This window comes from Heloderma suspectum, chromosome 5 (genome assembly GCF_057233095.1).
Source record: "Heloderma suspectum isolate Gila_16-S chromosome 5, 16-S_ref, whole genome shotgun sequence".
Lineage (NCBI taxonomy): Eukaryota > Metazoa > Chordata > Lepidosauria > Squamata > Helodermatidae > Heloderma > Heloderma suspectum.
In genome coordinates, this window is record NC_139462.1 from 111080488 (window position 1) to 111098846 (window position 18359).

Genomic DNA, 18359 nt, shown 5'->3' on the forward strand with positions numbered 1-18359 from the left:
TAACACTGACAACAAAGGTCTGCATAGTTAAAGCAATGGTAGTCCCCGTAGTAACCTATGGCTGCGAGAGCTGGACCATAAGGAAGGCTGAGTGAAGGAAGATGGATGCTTTTGAACTGTGGTGCTGGAGGAAAATTCTGAGAGTGCCTTGGACTGCAAGAAGATCAAACCAGTCCATACTCCAGGAAAGAAAGCCAGACTGCTCACTTGAGGGAATGATATGAAAGGCAAAACTGAAGTACTTTGGCCACATCATGGGAAGACAGGATACCCTGGAGAAGATGCTGCTGCTAGGGAAAGTGGAAGGCAAAAGGAAGAGGGGCTGACCAAGGGCAAGATGGATGGATGATATTCTGGAGGTGACGGACTCGACCTTGGGGGAGCTGGGGGTGGCGATGGCTGACAGAAAGCTCTGGCATGGGCTGGTCCATGAAGTCACGAAGAGTCGGAAGCGACTGACCGAATAAACAACAACAAAAGTTAAATTCTGGAATTTGCTACCAGAAGATTCTGTGATGGGACACCATCTGGACATTTTTAAATTAAACCAGTTCATGAAAGATAAGGCTACTGGTCATGATGGCTTTATGCTACCTACATGATCAGAGGAAGCATGCCTCTGAATACAGTGCTGGGGAATAATAGCAGGAGAGAGCCATTGCCCATGTCATGTTTGCGGGTTTCTCTAAGGCATCTGATTGACCACTGTGGGAAACAGGATGCTAGACTAGATAGGCCTTTGGTCAGATCCAGCATTGATCTTTTTATGTGCTTATGTTCATACTGAGGAAAAGAGAAGCATTCCCTCAGAAGGGACCCGATTGTCAGGTGATATCCTCTTGCACAGAGGATAAGCCTTTGCGGGTATAGCGAAGACTGGTAGTGGGAGATTTGATCATGAGGGATATAGACAGATGGGCTTTTGACAGGCATGGCAACTTCATGGAAACTTGGCATAAAGGTGATGGACACTGCACACTGTCTAAATAGGCTATTAAGTGCAGGGGGAAAGCCAGGGGTTGTGATAACCATAGGCACGAATGACACTCAAAGATACAGTCATGAGGTCCTGGGATGTCACCTTTATATAGCTAGGTAAGATGTTGAAGAATACAGCCTCCAAGGTATCACTTCCCGATAATCTGCCTGTTGTACATATAGCGCCAATTAGACAGGCAAAGCTATCATGTCTCAATGTATGGATAGGAAGATGGTGTTGGGATTTTAGACCCTGGGGAATATTTTGGGATAAGCTGAGCCTATACAAAACAGACAGGCTTCATTTGAACCATAATGGATCCACATTGCTGGTACCTCTTAAAAAGGTAACAAAACAGCTTTTAAACTGACTCCTGGAGGGGAAACCAAGTTTGGGACAATTCACCCTTACAATATGATGGTGTAATGTTTCAGATCTTCAAAGTGAGGATGAAGTAGATCAATAAGCATATAGAAACAAACAGTAGCTATTTAAAGGGACCAAAATGGACATCTGGAAAAGGATGCAATGTGCAAGTCTTCATAAGTTAATGCTAGAAGTCTCAAAGCCAAGATTGGGGAGCTGGAGTAGTTAGTGGAAAATGAGAATCTAGATACAGCAAACACATCGGAAACCAGGTGGAACAGAGAGAATCCCATATTAGGGTTTGTGGTGCTCTATATAGTCTAGGCTATGTTTCATAGAAATGAATGGTCTGGAAAATGAGGCAAAGAGGCATTTTTTGTTAATTTTTGGCAAGCCACTTTTTTAGACTAATTTGACCATGCTGAATCTAAAAATTACCGTTCTGAAGGCGATTCCTCAGCTGGAAGTACAGAATTCAAACTGGTGTTCAAGTTGGTGTATTAACATAATGCTTCTTGTTTCTTTGGCTTTACAGGAGCTTGAGAGAAACAATCAGCAACTGAATTGGCCTTCTGGTTGAAAAATCAGCTTGGGAACAATGATGTTCAGATTCCGCATGATCAAATTAGCCTAGAAATCATTGTGGGTGAAATTACTATGACCCTCACCCACAAATTAATGTATATTGCGATTGTGATGGACAGCTCAATGAAAATATAAAATCAAGTGTTATGACCCCAGTGAAAAAGCACATTATATATTATGGGCTATTAGGAAAAGAACAGAAAATAAGGTGGGCCATATCACATATGAGTGCCATGATAAAGACTTATGAAATTATGCATGGTATGGAGATAATTTTTTCTCCCTCTTCTATAACTCTTTCCAGAAAGGTAGTAGCAAAAACAGCAAAGACTGTTGTGGCACCTTAAAGACTAACACATTTATTATGGCATGAGGCTTTGTGGACTACAGTCCACAAAGATGCATCTGATGAAGTTGCATTTCATGAAACTGACTATAGTCCACAAAAGCTTATGCCATAATAAATTGGTGCAAAAAGACTCTTTTTTGTTTTTCTGTAGCCTCTTCACTACAGTCCCCACCCTGCTTGATTACATACACACACGCGCGCACACAGCTGCTTTCATACATTTAACATCAAGTCTAGTTTGGAACTTAAGATCACCTAATGAGAGTAATGGTCAGTAGATTTAGGATGGACAACAAGTACTTCTTCAAATACCTAATATTGCTGTTATAGGGAGCTGCTTTTCCTGCCCCTTTTTGTTGTTCTTGATGGTTGTTCTGATTTATTTTTTTGTAAACTGCCTTGAAACCCTTTTTGGATGAAAAGTGGTATACAAATTTAGTCATTCCCTCTAATAAAAACTTGGGTGGTTGAGTGGTTATCAGTTTAGAAGCAAAATTGTGCTGCTGCTACTGCTGCTGGAATCCAACACGCCCCATTGGATTGTATGGCTTTAAAGGGAGATTAAACAAATTCATGGAGGCTAGGTCTATCAACTGCTATTAGCCCTGATAATGGAATCTCAGTGTTCAGACACTAAACTCTTGACTTCTGGTTGCTGGTTTGCATGAGTAAGAGTGGGGAGCTATTGTCATCATGCCCTGCTTGTGGACTTCCCAGAAATATCTCATTGGGCACTATTAAAAACAGGATGCTGGACTAGATGGTGCCTAACGGCGCAATCCTATGCACGTTTAGACAGGATGTTCTTCTGGCTAAACACGCATAGGACTGCGCCCTTAATCTATTCAAACAGGGTTTTTCTTATATTCTGGAACTGTAACATAAAAGTTGAAAATAAAGGGTGAAAAAGAAAAAACCTGAATTAAGGCAAACTGTGAAAGAGTTGCAGTGTTGTATATGAAGACTGATTATATATATGACGATGAAAATTTAATTAAACTCTCAATCTTTATATATACTTAGCTGGGAGCAAGTCTCGTTAAATTCAAGGGGCCTTGCATCTGTGTAGATATGCATACAATTACACTGCAAGCATTAAATATGGTCTTTTGACCATATAAAATTGACTTTAGTATAAAATGTTGTGGAAGCAGTTGGTAGTAAGCATATTTGTGTAAACCCTTTTTTAAACTATATATTCTTTGGGACAATTTTTATAAATGCACACTACAATCACATGAAAGGCCTAAGCAGAACCGAAAAAACAATTCAACCACATTTTAGTGTTTATAATTCACCTTAAAGTGTTATTTCTACATGCAAAAGGAGTATCATGAGTTAATCCATGTATTTTCATAACATCCTCTGAATTTTTAGCCAAGGTAAGAATTTCAGCAGAGAGCTTCACAGTGCATGCTATGTGCACATGAAGCTTAAATTACAGTGGTTGGCAACATGTCAAAAACTATTTCCATATTCTCCAACTGAAACCTATCCTTACTTCAGCTGCAGCCAGTGATGTCACCTCCATTAGATTCACTGCTCGGAAAGCAAACACAGCAGCTGCCAGGACTGAAAAAGAATGCACAATATTTAGACTGGCGGCCTTCTAATTAGTTGGTAAAGATAGTTTGGTCTAGCCCTTCTTAAGTTCAATTCAATAATCATTTTGTTTGGGAATATATAGCCAGCTTTAAAGGCTCCAGTCTGTCAATTTGTGACAGTTTCATTTCAAAGAAAAGTGGTATGAGAATATTATTTTAAAAGCACAACAGAAACAATATACATGAGTTTCTTAAGCTAAGTATAATTTTTTATTGATTTGCACATGACACAACCCTTGTCTCAAGCAGACTATAGTATTTGGCACATAGCCCCCATACACGCTATTTGTCCACTCCTTTTGGGGTGAGGACTGTTCACATGGACAGGACATAGACATATATGGTCATACACAAACAGGGTCTGGTCCAGTCTGATGTCCACACCTTGAATACAGCACTGGTTTACAGTTTGTGTACAGGCACAATCTGCATGATTTTTACCACTACCACTATTTTGAGGGTAACAACCATGGAGACTGAGCCTACAAATGCTGGATATAATATTGGTGGACCAGGAAAAAGGAAGGGCTACTATCTTACTCAACATGAATAGGCTTTGTACAGTTGGAGCTTTGCATTAATCAGCTCTTTATGTATTTGGGGTGTCATACATCCAAACTATCAATGAGTGATGAACACACTTTTAACTCTAGTATTAGAATCAATGGGAATTTAAAGGATTTCACTCAGCCTTCCCGAACCTGGTGCCCTCTAGATGTTTTGGACTTCAATTCCCATCAGCCCCAGCCAGCATGGCCAATGATCAGGAATCCTAGGCGTTGTAGTCCAAAACATTGGTTGGCATCTGGTTGGAGAAGGCTGATTTAACTGAATGGATTATCCCCTGTAGTTGTAGACAAAAAAGAAACTGACATCAATTGTTTATGCATTAAATTAGATGTATATCTTTCTTGGCTCAGCCACTGGTTCTTCTTTGTTAACTTGGAAAGCGGCTGCTAGTAAGCGGTGTTTATTTTGAACAACAGTAACTAAGAAAATTCAATAATGGAAGTATGGCAATTAACTGACCGTTCCTTCTAGCTTTGATAAAATGGCAGCATTACTACAAACCAACTGATTGCGTTGTTTTAACTCCAGAAGGCCACATAGACAGAATAGTGAACTCAACAGAGAGCAATGAATCCCCCAAAATTCACCACTCCATTCACTAGTGGAGAAAAGAGGGGACCACTTCATCCATTTTAAGGGAGGTAATATTTATCAACCTGTTTCAGGGGCAATGCAGTTATGGTGGAGAGCAGCAGCTTCCTCCTTTTCTATTTCCCCCCCTATTTTTCAAGGGAAGAAATAAACGTTTTGCCATAGCGGCAGCAACACCAAGAGAGCTCTTCTCCCCAGTAGCCTCTGGTAAGAGTTTCACTGGGGCTGCCACCACAAGCAGTGGCAAAACTATATTCCCCTTCACACATCCCAAAAGTACAGGAGGCAAGGAAGCTGCCATAACGCACAGCCACAGTAAGTAACTCCACCCTTTCGAAAGCCATTCAATAAAATTCACCCCCGAGGTCACCTGTCAGTTTTGGGGGGCTGAAATTGTCCTCACGCACAGACAAATCTTGGAAGTTCAGCTTTGCGAACATTTGATCCAGCCTGACTGTGAACCAATCCCTGCTTTCACCCGTCTCAGAAGCACTTGGTGTCTTTCAGGCGACAAGAGTCAATAAAACAATAAAATTACTGAGACCTCCTTGTCCTTCCTCCTGCTGCCCGAAGAAGCCAAGTGCGACTGAGGAAGTGACCAGCACCAGTGGAAGTGTTGCAAGAACTGGAATGGGGTTTTCTGGCTTACTGCAGCTACTGTCAGCACTTACATTTACTATCACCCGCTGCTGACGTCTGTACAGTTGAGAGCTGATTCACAGGCATCTAGGTAAGCTAGCTCTCAGGATGACAAGTATTAGACGCATTAATGGAAGTGAGAAAATGGGGCAGTGGTCCATCCCTTGTCATCAACTCTCAGTTCCCAAGATTTAAATCATCTGGATTCTGAGGTTTTACCATGAATAGCAGCTTACACCATGTAATTACATATGAGAAACCGAAAGTCTCTTGCACTGTTATTATATTATTTTTAATGACAAAAGTCTACAAAGTTAACAAAGTCTACAAAAGATCTTTTTCATTACCAGCAAGAATTTCCAGAGAGTTGTATCCCAGAATTCTGTCCCATAAAAGCAGGAGCTGATCCGTAGCTAAGTAACCAGAGAATGCTCGTACCATCCATTTGAATGATATTCTTAGACTACAAGAATGTGGAAAAACACACCGTATTATATTTCCCTCTAATAAACAATATACCTTTGCCATTTGACTTATACTTGCTTGTATGGATTTCTGTGCCTTAAATTAAAAAGATCATATCTTCTCTAATTCTTAAGTTCAACTGGAGAAAATAATTCTTCCTAACACTAGATCCAACATGATAGTGACACTGAGTTCTGGCTGGCTCATTCAGAATCTATTTGCTACCCGCTTCTTAAACTTAACAGTATTGCATGATTCAAAACTGAAGAAAGTACAGTTAAACATCAATTATACATGTAGAATCTGTCCTAGGATAAGAGCACAGTATGTGTGTGCATTGCGTGTCAAAGCCTGATTCTTTTATTGCTTTGAGCATATGCCTTAGAGCAGTAGTCTTCAACCTTTTCAGACCCAAGATCCACCTTTATTAAAGGTGTACTAGTCTTTAGTAGAGGTAGTCTTTAGTAGTCTTCTTTAGAGTAGTCTTTAGAGGTAGACTTTTGTAGTCTTTAGTAGATCCACCTTTAGCAGAGGTGTAGTAGTCTTTTGGGGTCTTTTCAGACCCAAGATCCACCTTTAGTAAAGGTGTAGTAGTCTTCAACCTTTTCAGACCCAAGATCCACCTTTTCAGATCTAAGAGCCATGACTGGAATACAGCAGTTGAAGGATATAACTTGTTCAAAAATAAAAGAAGGAACAGAAAGGGAGGTGGGGTTGCACTGTATGTTAAAAATACTTATCTCTACACAGAAATACAGGAGGATGAGCTTGGTAGCCCCATTGAGAGCATCTGGGTTAAAATAAATGGAGCAAAGAATAAAAGGAACATGGTGGTCAGACTCTACTACCAGCCACCCAATCACATAGAAGATAAGGATGAAACTTTTGAAAAGCAAATAGCCAATGTTTCAAGGAAGCATGATGTACTAGTAATGGGGGACTTCAATTTCCCCGATATTTGTTGATGAGACAAATTCTGCAAAACATGGCCCCTCCAAGAAATTCCTGACTTGTGTTGCGGATAACTTCCTCCTACAGAAAGTAGAGGAAGGAACTAGAGGATCGGCTATCCTTGACTTGACAGAGATGACTTAGTGGATAAAGTAGCAGTTACAGGAACTCTGGGGGAAAGCAACCATGTTGTACTTGAGTTCTTGGTTCTAAAGGAAGCAAAAGCCAAATATAGCCAAATGCGTACCCTGGATTTTAGGAAAGCCGATTTTAATAAACTCAGAACGACGATAAGTAAGGTCCCATGGCAAGCAACTCTAACGAGAAAAGGAGTCCAAGATGGGTGGGAGTTTTTAAAAAAGGAAATTCTAAAGGCACAATTACAAACCATTCCAACAAGAAGAAAAGGTGGCAGACAACAGAAGAAGCCAACATGGATTCACAAAAAGCTTAGAGATGACCTGAAAACAAAAAAGCACACATATAGGAAGTAGAAGGAAGGACAAGCAACAAAGGAAGAGTACAGGCAGGTAGCACAGAATTGTAGGGATGGCATCAGGAAGGCTAAAGCTAAGAACAAGCTGAGGTTAGCAAGGGATGCTAAAAACAACAAAAAGGCTTTCTTCAGCTATGTGCATAGTAAAAGGCAGAGGAAAGAAATGGTGGTTCAGCTATTAAATAAGGATGGCAAAATGATAACAGATGACAAGGAAAAGGCAGAAGTGCTCAATTCCTACTTTGGCTCAGGCTTCTCCCAAAACCGGGTCTATGACCCCCCTGGCAAAGGCAAAGTACAGGCTGAAAAGGCAGGATTGCAGCTTGAGATTGACAGGCATATGGTCAAGGAACACCTACTTTGAATGAGTTCAGATCTCCAGGGCCAGATGAACTGCACCCTAGAGTAATAAAGGAACTGGCAGAAGAACTCTCAGAACCACTGTCTATTCTCTTTGAGAAACCCTGGAGGATGGGTGAAGTGCCAGATGACTGGAGGAGGGCTAATGTTGTCCCTATCTTCAAAAAAAGGTAAAAAGGAAGAACCTGGGAACTACAGACCAGCCAGTCTGACATCAATCCCTGGGAAAATTCTGGAGCAGGTTATAAAGCAATCCATCTGTAAGAAACTTGAAAACAATGCAGTGATTACGCTAAGACAACATAGATTTGTCAAGAACAAATCCTGCCAGACGAATCTGATCTCATTTTTGAATCAGGTAACCTCCCTTTTGGACTGTGGGAATGCTGTAGACATAATATACCTTGACTTCAGCAACACTTTCAACAAAGTGCCCCATGATATCCTGATAAGCAAACAAGCTCAAAGTGGGCTAGATGAAACAACGATCCGGTGGATCCACAGTTGGCTACAGAATCAGACTCAAAGAGTGCTTATCAATGGGATCTTCTCAAACTGGGGAGAGGTCACGAACGGGGTACCGCAGGGCTCAGTCCTGGGCCCAGTGCTCTTCAACATTTTTATTAGTGACTTGGAGGAGGAGGAGGTGGAGGGAATGCTGATCAAATCTGCAGATGACACAAAATTGGGCGGGACAGCTAATATCCTGGGAGACAGAAACAAAATTCAAAGTGATCTTGACAGACTGGAGCGTTGGGCAGAAACCAACAGAATGATATTTAATAGGGATAAATGCCAAGTTCTGCACCTAGGAAAAAGAAACCAAATGCACAGTTACAAGATGGGGGATACTTGGCTCAACAACATTATAAGTGAGAAGGATCTTGTCAATCACAAGCTGAATATGAGCCAACAATGTGATGTGGCTGCAAAAAAGGCAAATGCTCTTTTGGGCTGCATTAATATAAGCATAGCTTCCAAATCCCGGGAAGTACTAGTTCCCCTCTACTCAGCACTGGTTAGGCCTCATCTGGAGTACTGTGTCCAGTTCTGGGCACCACACTTTAAGAATGATGCAGACAAGCCGGGGAGGGTTCAGAGGACGGCCACGAAAATTATCAGGGGACTGGAAACAAGGCCCTATGAAGACAGACTGAAAGAACTGGGCATGTTTAGCCTTGAGAAGACTGAAGGGAGATAGGATAGCGCTCTTCAAGTACTTGAAAGGCTGTCACAGAGAGGAAGGCCAGGATCTCTTCTTGATCATCCCAGAGTGCAGGACACGGAATAATGGGCTCAAGTTACAGGAAGCCAGATTCCAGCTGAACATCAGGAAAAACGTCCTGACTGTTAGAGCAATACGACAATGCAACCAATTACCCAGGGAGGGGGTGTGCTCTCCCACAGTGGAGGCATTCAAGACAAGGCTGGACAGCCATCTGTCAGGGATGCTCTGACTTGGATTCCTGCATTGAGCAGGGGGTTGGACTCGATGGTCTTATAGGCCCCTTCCAACCCTACTATTCTATGATTCTATGAGATCCACCTTTGAGCGTATGCATTGTTATACATGTAGAAGCTGTCCTAGGATAGGCGCACAGTATGTGTGTGCATTGCATGTCAAAGCTTTATTGCTTTGAGCATATGCCTTAGAGCAGTAGTCTTCAACCTTTTCAGACCCAAGATCCTCCTTCAGCCCAAATATGCATTTTGGGACCCACTTCTTAATTTTGTATAACAGATATGTAAGGTCATAGCCTTATTGTTATAACCTACCTTAGTCAGGCTTGGACCCAGTAGTGGGTCCTTACCTGTCAGTTGAAAGACTACTTCCTTAAAGGCATCTAAGCTGTACCTGTTTTAGGGCGCAATCCTGTCTAGATAGGCAGCCGCCTTCAAACTCAGAGGCGACTGCCTATCCAAAGCAGGGCAGGAGAAGCACAGCGGCTGGGGATTGTTCCCTCCACGCTTCTCCTGCACTGCTTTTTCTGCTAGACAGCTGATTGTGACTGTCTAGCCGCAGGAGCACGGAGCAGGGAAGAAGGATGCTGTATGACACGTTGGATGTGTCGTACAGGCAGCTACATAAAGTAACTCTCTGTGCAATTTCTATAAGAAAATTATAGATGAGTCACCATAGGTACTAGAAGGTGCTATAGGAAATGAGTTGGGGTGTTTGTCTTTGCAGGTAACACCACAAGCCCACTCTATTTATAGATGGCTTAGAGTTCCAAAGTACTTTTAAGTATGTACAAAGTGGAGTTATTCACCCATCTCAATTTCCATTTGTTCCTTTTGTAAGTTTCTCCCAGAATTGTTAAGCTTCATAATATAAAACATCCACTTTCTAGAAGGTTTTAAGTTTCAATACTTGGCATGTTAGTGTTCAAATTTAAGGAAAAATACTTACGGTTGTGCCCCAATTTCTCTCAGATGATAAAACAGCTGTGGCAGATGAGTTTGGAGAAGGGTCTCAAACAGCAAGCATAATGATACAATACCCTTTTAAAACACAAAAAATAAACACACAAGAAGTACACCACTTGCTACTGAGCTTTAAAAACAGAAATATTAGAAAGTATGCAATGTAGATAACAAATAAATTTAAAATGCACACAACAACAAGTCAAAGTGATTTGATAAAACTATGTCATGTTCAAACAGTTACATACTAAAACTGTTCCTATGACTCAGTTGACTTTAAAGAGACTCCTTCGCATTAAAATATTGTCAGCTGCAGACACCAGACAAACAATTCTATTATAAATGCATGCAATGCAGGCCACATACCAATATTTAAGTCCACAAATTTAAAGTATAATACAGGTATGCCATAAAGGTGATTCCAGCATTAATTTAAATGTTTTCTTGAATCTAGAAATACTTTCTTTGTACCACATAACCAGGGCTCTGTACATGTGCACACTAAAGTCAAAATAAAAAATTCTGTACCAGGAGAAACTGAAATCTGTGACATGTATACATTGCAAGCAAGTTTTCCATTTTTCCTCTTATTTTGCATAATGTATTTTGTAGTTGTTATTAATTTACACAATTTATTCTGACTGTTCTTGTCTGGAGGAGGGGAAGCTCCCTCCTACCAGTCACATGAAATCTCATACGTTGGCTTCCTAGAAGTCAACAGAGATTCCCTCACACTTTCTTTGCAGCCAGAAGAATGAGAATCACACTTTCTAAAACTGAAAGCTAAGGGGTTCTCAGGAAACTGTACTTCGTATCCAGCACTTTTTCTGCACTCCTGTGAAACTGCAGCACATGCACAGCCCTGCACATAATTCTATTATTTCTATTATACCTAGTGCTTCCACTTGCTTTCCTTTCCTTATGGCCTCAATGTCTTTTTAATCTGCATCCAATCCATGCACGTATATGGAGATGCACAAAACATGCCCATCTTGATTTGGAGTAGGCTGAGTATTTCCCAAGTCTTTTTGGAGAATTCTCAGAAAAAGAAATGACATTTCCCAGAGTTCATGTCAGCAGTGCAGGAACAGGTTAGAAAAGCCTTCACCTTTAGCCTTGGCTGCTGTTTTCCCACCTTACAATTTGGTAAGTTTGATAATGTTTGGGAAACTGGTGACAAGAGGGGTGGTGCAGCGCCATTATAAGCCAAGGAAAGATTCAGAGGGGGATTGGGCTCAGCTCATAATGACTCAAGGATATCTGAATTGGGGAGGTTCTTTCTGAACCCCTCCCCTCATATCCAAAATTCTTTTTCATCTCGATATGGATACATCTTTTTAGAACATTTCATGTATCTGACAAAGTGGGATATAGCTCACAAAAGCTTAAGACTATCAGAAATGTGTTTGACTTGGTTCGCACATCACATGAACCAGCCTGATCTTTCTTGCTGCAAGAGACACAGCTGAACAAACCACCTGCCATCTGTAGTTCGGTTAGTGTTACACATGAAACAGGAATTCAAGCCAGAGTTCCTGGTTTGCACTTAGCACTAACCAAACCACAGCTGGAAGGTCTGTGGTTTGTTTAGCTGCTCCTTGCAATAGGAGAGATCAGGCTTGTTCATGATAACCCAGAATTTTTACAAAATCTGGGTTATTGTGACATGCAAACTAGGCCATTCTCTTTAAAGTGCCACAGGCACTTTTTAATTTGGAGAGGAACCATAGAGCATAGTATTGCTTTGTTTCAATCTCTACCACCTCTAGTTAAATTATCTCACCTGGGCGGGAAAGACATCTGCCAGAGACCTTGGATTGCTACTGACAATCTAAGGAGATAATACTGAGGTAGATGGACCAGTAATTTGACAGTGTAAGACAGCTGCATATGTTCATATGCTACAGACAAGAGATTTTATCAATAGCACGGAGGCATTTTTACACAAGTCCCATAAAGGTAAGATGTGTTTATAAAGTGACTCTGAGCTTTCAGAAAAGGGCACAATATACAGATACATTTCTCTTTACTGGTTTATTTATTTCAGTATATATGTCGCCTACCAGTGCTAACCTTCCCTGAACCTGGTTATGCTAATGTATGCAATTATTCTGAAACAGGAGGTACAAATTAAATTTGTTCAACATAAACTTACAGAAGGATGAGAAGAGATGGAATGAAGTCTGAAGAAATAACGCACATATATTTCACGAAATATCTGATACAACTTGGAAGGTTCATTGTACAGAAAACAAAGTGGAGCAACTGAAAGGATAAAAGATATTTGTTATCTCAGCGCTGCAAAATGCATACAACAGTCAAATGACAAAATGCATAAAATATGCCAATAAAAAAGTAAAACTCAAGATGCATATTCTGAAAGAATTCCAATCTTTTTTGGAGTTAGAATTAAGTGCAGAAAGTGTGCTGATGCAGCCACAGCTATGGAACAATCATGATTTACCACTTCTTTTAAGACTAATTCAGATTGTGCTCTTTATAATACATGGAACAGTTATGGGCCAGTTCACACATGTGAACATTTCGGGAGTGCTAGTCTCATAGCTGGTCCAGATTCACTTGAAGGCATCATTTGTGTGAATTAGGACCAACACATGGGTTGCACATATGCAGTCACACTAATTTCTGTAATAGCACTGGTGCTTTTCCAAGCTGTCAACCAGTGAAGGAATTGGGGCAGGCACACGAATACTGTCCAGAGGAAGGTGACAGTTGACAAAAACAGCACCTCCATGCAAACCTAACCTGGTTACAAGCTCAGAAGCAGCCTCTCGAGCAGGTGCAAGGTAGACTCTTCTTCCAATAATGACCAAGGGGCCCCATTATCCACCAAGGATTCCTCAGGTCATGATAGACAAGCTTAATATAGGAGCTGACCTACCCAACAGCCCAATTACTAGCAATGATATCAAAGGGCTCAAACACAGGTGAGCAATCCACCTGGGTCTCTTCCAGACCTCCAGGAATGATAATGATGGCAAGCCTATCTGGAGATGGCCCTCCACAAAAGGAGTGCATAAATCACAAATCAGCTACATGACAAAAACATTCCAAATGTGTAGCCGACATACAAATGATTTCAAAAGGAAAAGCCAACATGCATAAATGCATTTCCTTATTCAATTAATCATACATAATTTCTAGTTCTGATGCTTGTATTAAAGAATCACTTACCATACATTGAAAACCCATGGAAAGGGATTACACCTACAAAAGAAAGGTGTTCCATTTTACTAACTGTCAGCATTGTTCATGATTTAAGAACTCTGTAAGAAAAATCAGGCTTTGTTTCCACAAAACATTTCATAAGCACATCTTTAACCCTATGGATGTGAGCTAATAACGGTTTTCCTGAACGCTGTAGTTGTTCACATGACATGTGACCCACCAAGTTCAATGCATCCCACCATTCATTTATGGTGGCCAACCAGTGATTCAATAAACCTCCTCTTTTTGTTGATGACCAGATACTGTAAAAAAAAAAAAGGTGGGGGGGAGGCATTAGCAAGCATCTGGCAGGCCCCAATACATGGTTGGTGAGTTACAGTCAATGTAATGGGTCACAAATTCTGCAGGGTTGCTTTAAACCCACAGAAGTGGCTAAATATATACACAAGATTTTGCACTTTTGTATCCAAATATAAATTATTTCATTTTAAAAAACCCAATATAAATGACTTCAAAAGGAAGACCCATCTTCCACAACATGCATGCATTTTTTTAAATGGTAGTATTGGGAGTCTCCCAAATGGTACTAAGGGCACAATCCTATGGCCGCTAGTCAGCTGCTAGACGGCCATAGGATTGGGCAGTTCCCACAGAACCGCCCACCACCCCATCCTCGTCGCCTCATAGGCGGCGTGGATCATCCTGCGCTCTGCGCTCGTAAGAGCAGCAGGAAGCGGGGCAAAAGGGGGTGTTCCCCGCAGGTGGGGTAGGGAGTTCAGAACTGCCAATACACTTCCTATGTGTCATCCAGCCTCCTCATCCCGTGCTCCGACGTCCCGCAGTTAGACAGCCAAAATCGGCCATCTAGCCATGAATGCAGGGCAGCTGGAGCACGGAGGAGAAGATCCCTTCTGCGTTTCTCCCACCGTGCATTGGATAGGCTTGCTCTCCTGATGCAGAGTCTTGTTGGGGGTGGCTCAGGACTTTACGGCCACATGGCAACTGTGGAGCTGTCCCAAAATATATCATGCTCCACTCATATAGCAGGACATACTCTAGTCTTGTTTTTTTTTTTTTTTGTCCTGGATGGGGGGAAGATGACTGAATATGGAGGGACAGTATTTGGTCATGGAGAGACCACCACCTGTTTGGGTTTAGACGTATAGGAGCTCTTAACTTTCACAGGGCAGGAGGATCTATTAAGAAGGTCCATCTTTGGACCTTCTTAACCAAATGGTTTCCTGACTGCCCTGGGGGAGTTTCCTACTGCTTGAGCTGCTGATCCTATTGAAGCCCTCACTGATCTCTGGGACAGGGAAATGACCCAGGTGGTTGTCACAATGGCTTCTCCCTACTAATGGAGCCAACCAGGCTTCCTGGTTTTCTAGACAGCTCAGGGCAATGGAGCAGCAGGGTCAATGAACAGAGCAATGATGGAGAAAAACTCAGGATGAACTTAACCAAACCCAGGCTAGAGCCTTTATTACGGTCTACATTGTGGCAATGATGGTGGAAAAGAAACCACATTATTCCGCTACTATTGTATCCACATAGAGTTATCCAGTGGAGCGATTCCAAGTGCTGAAAGGCCTATTACATCAAGGAGTTGAGGAGGGCTCAGTTTGCCTGCTATGACAATTTTAGTAGACACGTGGATGCTATTACTGTAGCAGTTTCTAATGATGTGCCTCTGGCATCTGCTTGTCCAGTTGTGTTGGATAGCTTTCAATTTGTACATCCTGAGGATGTTGACAAGATTCTTGGTAATACAAAACCAACCACTTGTATGCTTGATCCTTGCCCTCCTTGGCTGGTTAAGACAGCCAAGGGAGGCTCGGCTGAGTGGGTAAGAAGAGTGGTAACTGCTTCCTTACAGGAGAGTGTAGTTCAATCCAGTATAAAACACCGCTGTAGTACTGCAGTACTTTACTGAAAAAGCCCTCTCTGGATACCACCACACGGGGTAATTCCAAGCTAGTTTCAAATTTCCCCATTCCTCAGTGAAGTACTTGAGCTATGCAACCAACAGCACCTCAGCTCCAGAGATTTTGGATGAAATTAATTATCTAGACTCAACTCAGTCTGGTTTCAGGTCTGGTTTGGGGACTGAAACAGATTTGGTTGCCTTTGTAGACAATCTACACTGGGACTTAAATGGGAAGTGCATATCCCAGTTGGTTCATGCCATCTGATACCATCAACCATAGTATCCCCCTGGACCACTTGCAATGATGGACCTCGGAGGCATTGTTCTGCGTGGTTCTGGTACTTCCTTGGGGGTCAGTTCCAGAAGGTGATGTTGGGGGACAGCTGTTCAACATCTTGGCCACTGGTATATGATGTCCCATGGAAATCTATTCTTTCCCCCATGTTATTTAAGATTTCTATGGAACCACATGGAGAGACCCAAGATTTTAGAGTGTGTTGTCACCAATATGTGGACGACACACAGCTCTATTTATCTTTTTCATCAAATACTAAGGAAGCTACTGGAGTTCTCAACCAGTGCTTGAAGCAGTGGTAAGATGGACTAGGACTAAAAAACTGAAGCTTAATCCAGACAAGACAGGTGTGCTCCTTGTCAGAAGGGAGACAGACTCTGAAATAGCTCTGCTGGATGGACACCAGGAATTCAACCTGTTTTTGATGGAGTTGTACTCCCCTTTGCGGATGCTCTTGGACTTAGCTTTGCATCTAGATAACCAGGTTGCTGTAATGGCCAGGAGTGCCTTTACCCAGCTTTGGCTGGTGCACCAGCTGCACCTGTTCCTGAAGATGTCAGATCAGGCTACAGTAATACATGCCTAAATTACATCAAGATTGGATTACTGTAACACACTCTACATGGGGTTACCTTTGAAGAGTTTTCAGAAGCTGCAGTTGGACCAGGATGCAGCTGCAAGGATGTTAGCGGGCCCACACCAATGGGATCACATTACACCTATCCTGCAATGTCTGCACTGGTTGCCAGGTTGATTCCACTCACAATTCAAAGGGTTGGTGATTTAAAGCCCTAAATGGCTTGGCTCCTGGATACCTAAAGGACCACTTCCTCCCACACCACCTTAGAGAACAGAACGCCTGTTCTCTAAGATCAGAAAGAGAGGCCCTTCTCTGTGTTCCACCTAGGGTGGAGGCATGATTGATAGTGACAAGAGACAGGGCTATCTCAGTGGCTGCACCAATACTGTGGAAGACCTTGCTCCATAAAGTACAGATGGCCCCTGTTTGGATGTCTTTTGCCAGTTGGGAAGGACATTTTTAGTCTGGCAATCTTTAGCATGTTACATGTTTCTTTCATCTAAAGGTTGTTTAATCTATAGTCTCTGTCTCTGTATTTTTATTGTACTTGTATTGAATGTATTATTTTATATTGAATTGTGGTTTTAAATATTGTGAGCCACTCTAAGAGGTACATGACCATTCTGTCTTATCTTAGAATCTGGGAGATTTATTTTTAATGTTAACAAATCCCACAGAGAAGTGGGATTTAGTTATTCCAGTAGATTTCCATTTTCAGGTACAAATTTCACTCTCTGGCACTGAAGCAATCCTACTACTTAATTCCTTCCATTGGAACTACCACTGACAGATTTTCACACACATACACCCCAATCCCCAGTGTGGATAGTTGCGGGCCATTAATCCTACACTGCCTTGTGCTAGGGACTCATAGATCAAAATATAGCAGCCTACTGCCCAACAGTACTTCCCCTTTCTCTTCTGTGAACAGGAGAATGCTATGCTCATGCAAGAAGGAAGTTCTGTTCGGGTGTTTCCCTACATGGAACGGAGCAGGAAACTCCACTATGAGATACCACCCATAATGTAAACAAACCCAAAGAGCACAGACTGACCAAACCTTTCAGACGTTGCCCAACTTAAAATAGCTAAATCTATGCTTCAGCAACAAGGAAGCAAATGGGAATAGATCTTTAAGATGGTTCTGATACACCCTGCGGATGACCTGAGGAAAAAACTGTTCACACAAGGTCTATTCATGTTGGCAGGGTAATGGTGGAACCACAAACTCATGCATGATTCTGGCTCTCCTTCTGTAAAAAGAAAAAAAGTGCACTTAATTTTTATTTTCACATAAGGGGAGCCATGATCTTGAAGTTATCAAGGGTTCATTAATACGTTTGAAGAATGGCAAAAGTTAAGACTGCAGTACCACAAAATCAAGTGTTCAAAGAAGCTTCTCAAAAAGTTGCGGGAGGGGGGACCAATTGATCTAAGAGGCAGAGAAGTTCCATACCGCAGGACTGAGACTATTATAAGCTGCTGCTGCCACCTTGCAAGGCTTAGCTTATCCTACCATCTTAGCTAGTGATGAACATGGGGTCTTTTGAGACTTCTTTTGTCCCCCTGCCAGCTTGCAGGGTCACAAAAGCCTTCCTCAAAATGGGTTTGCAAAAGAAGCAACTGGGATGTTGCTATGCGATTGCTGATTTTTAGAAATGTGGGCCAGATGTCAGTGGACTGGGCTTCAGGGGCTGGGGCTCACCCAGACACATGCTACGTAACACAGCTGCACACTGGAGTCGTCAACATGATCCTTTGAACTGGAGATGCCAGAGACTGAACCTGGAACCGTCTGTATGAACAGCACGTGCCCACCACAGAGCATTCTCTCCATTAGTACTAGCCCCATGCAGCATGCTATGAAAGAATTTCCCTGGGCTGCGACGATTTGCACAATTGAGAAGGCAGCTGAAGTTAGGTAAATATATCGATGTTTATGGCCATATTGCGCCATACACTAGTCTTATTGCAACTTCTTCCTAATAT

At 42.0% G+C, this 18359-nt stretch overlaps 1 protein-coding gene across 7 annotated transcripts in view; it reads right to left on the minus strand.

The window, feature by feature from the left end:
* The window catches only part of TBC1D19 (TBC1 domain family member 19), a 109110-nt gene that overhangs the window by 24493 nt on the left and 66258 nt on the right, over positions 1 to 18359 (minus strand). For all 7 annotated transcript variants that reach the window (XR_014792184.1, XM_084856971.1, XM_084856970.1 and 4 more), the window contains 5 exons: positions 13575 to 13607; positions 12535 to 12644; positions 10366 to 10457; positions 6031 to 6146; positions 3781 to 3851 (listed from right to left, as the gene is read on the minus strand). Coding sequence is in view for 6 of the 7 variants with exons in the window: in XM_084856971.1 (XP_084713097.1) it covers positions 3781 to 3851; positions 6031 to 6146; positions 10366 to 10457; positions 12535 to 12644; positions 13575 to 13607 (422 nt within the window). In the remaining variant the exon portion in view is untranslated. The remainder of the gene's footprint in view (positions 1 to 3780; positions 3852 to 6030; positions 6147 to 10365; positions 10458 to 12534; positions 12645 to 13574; positions 13608 to 18359) is intronic.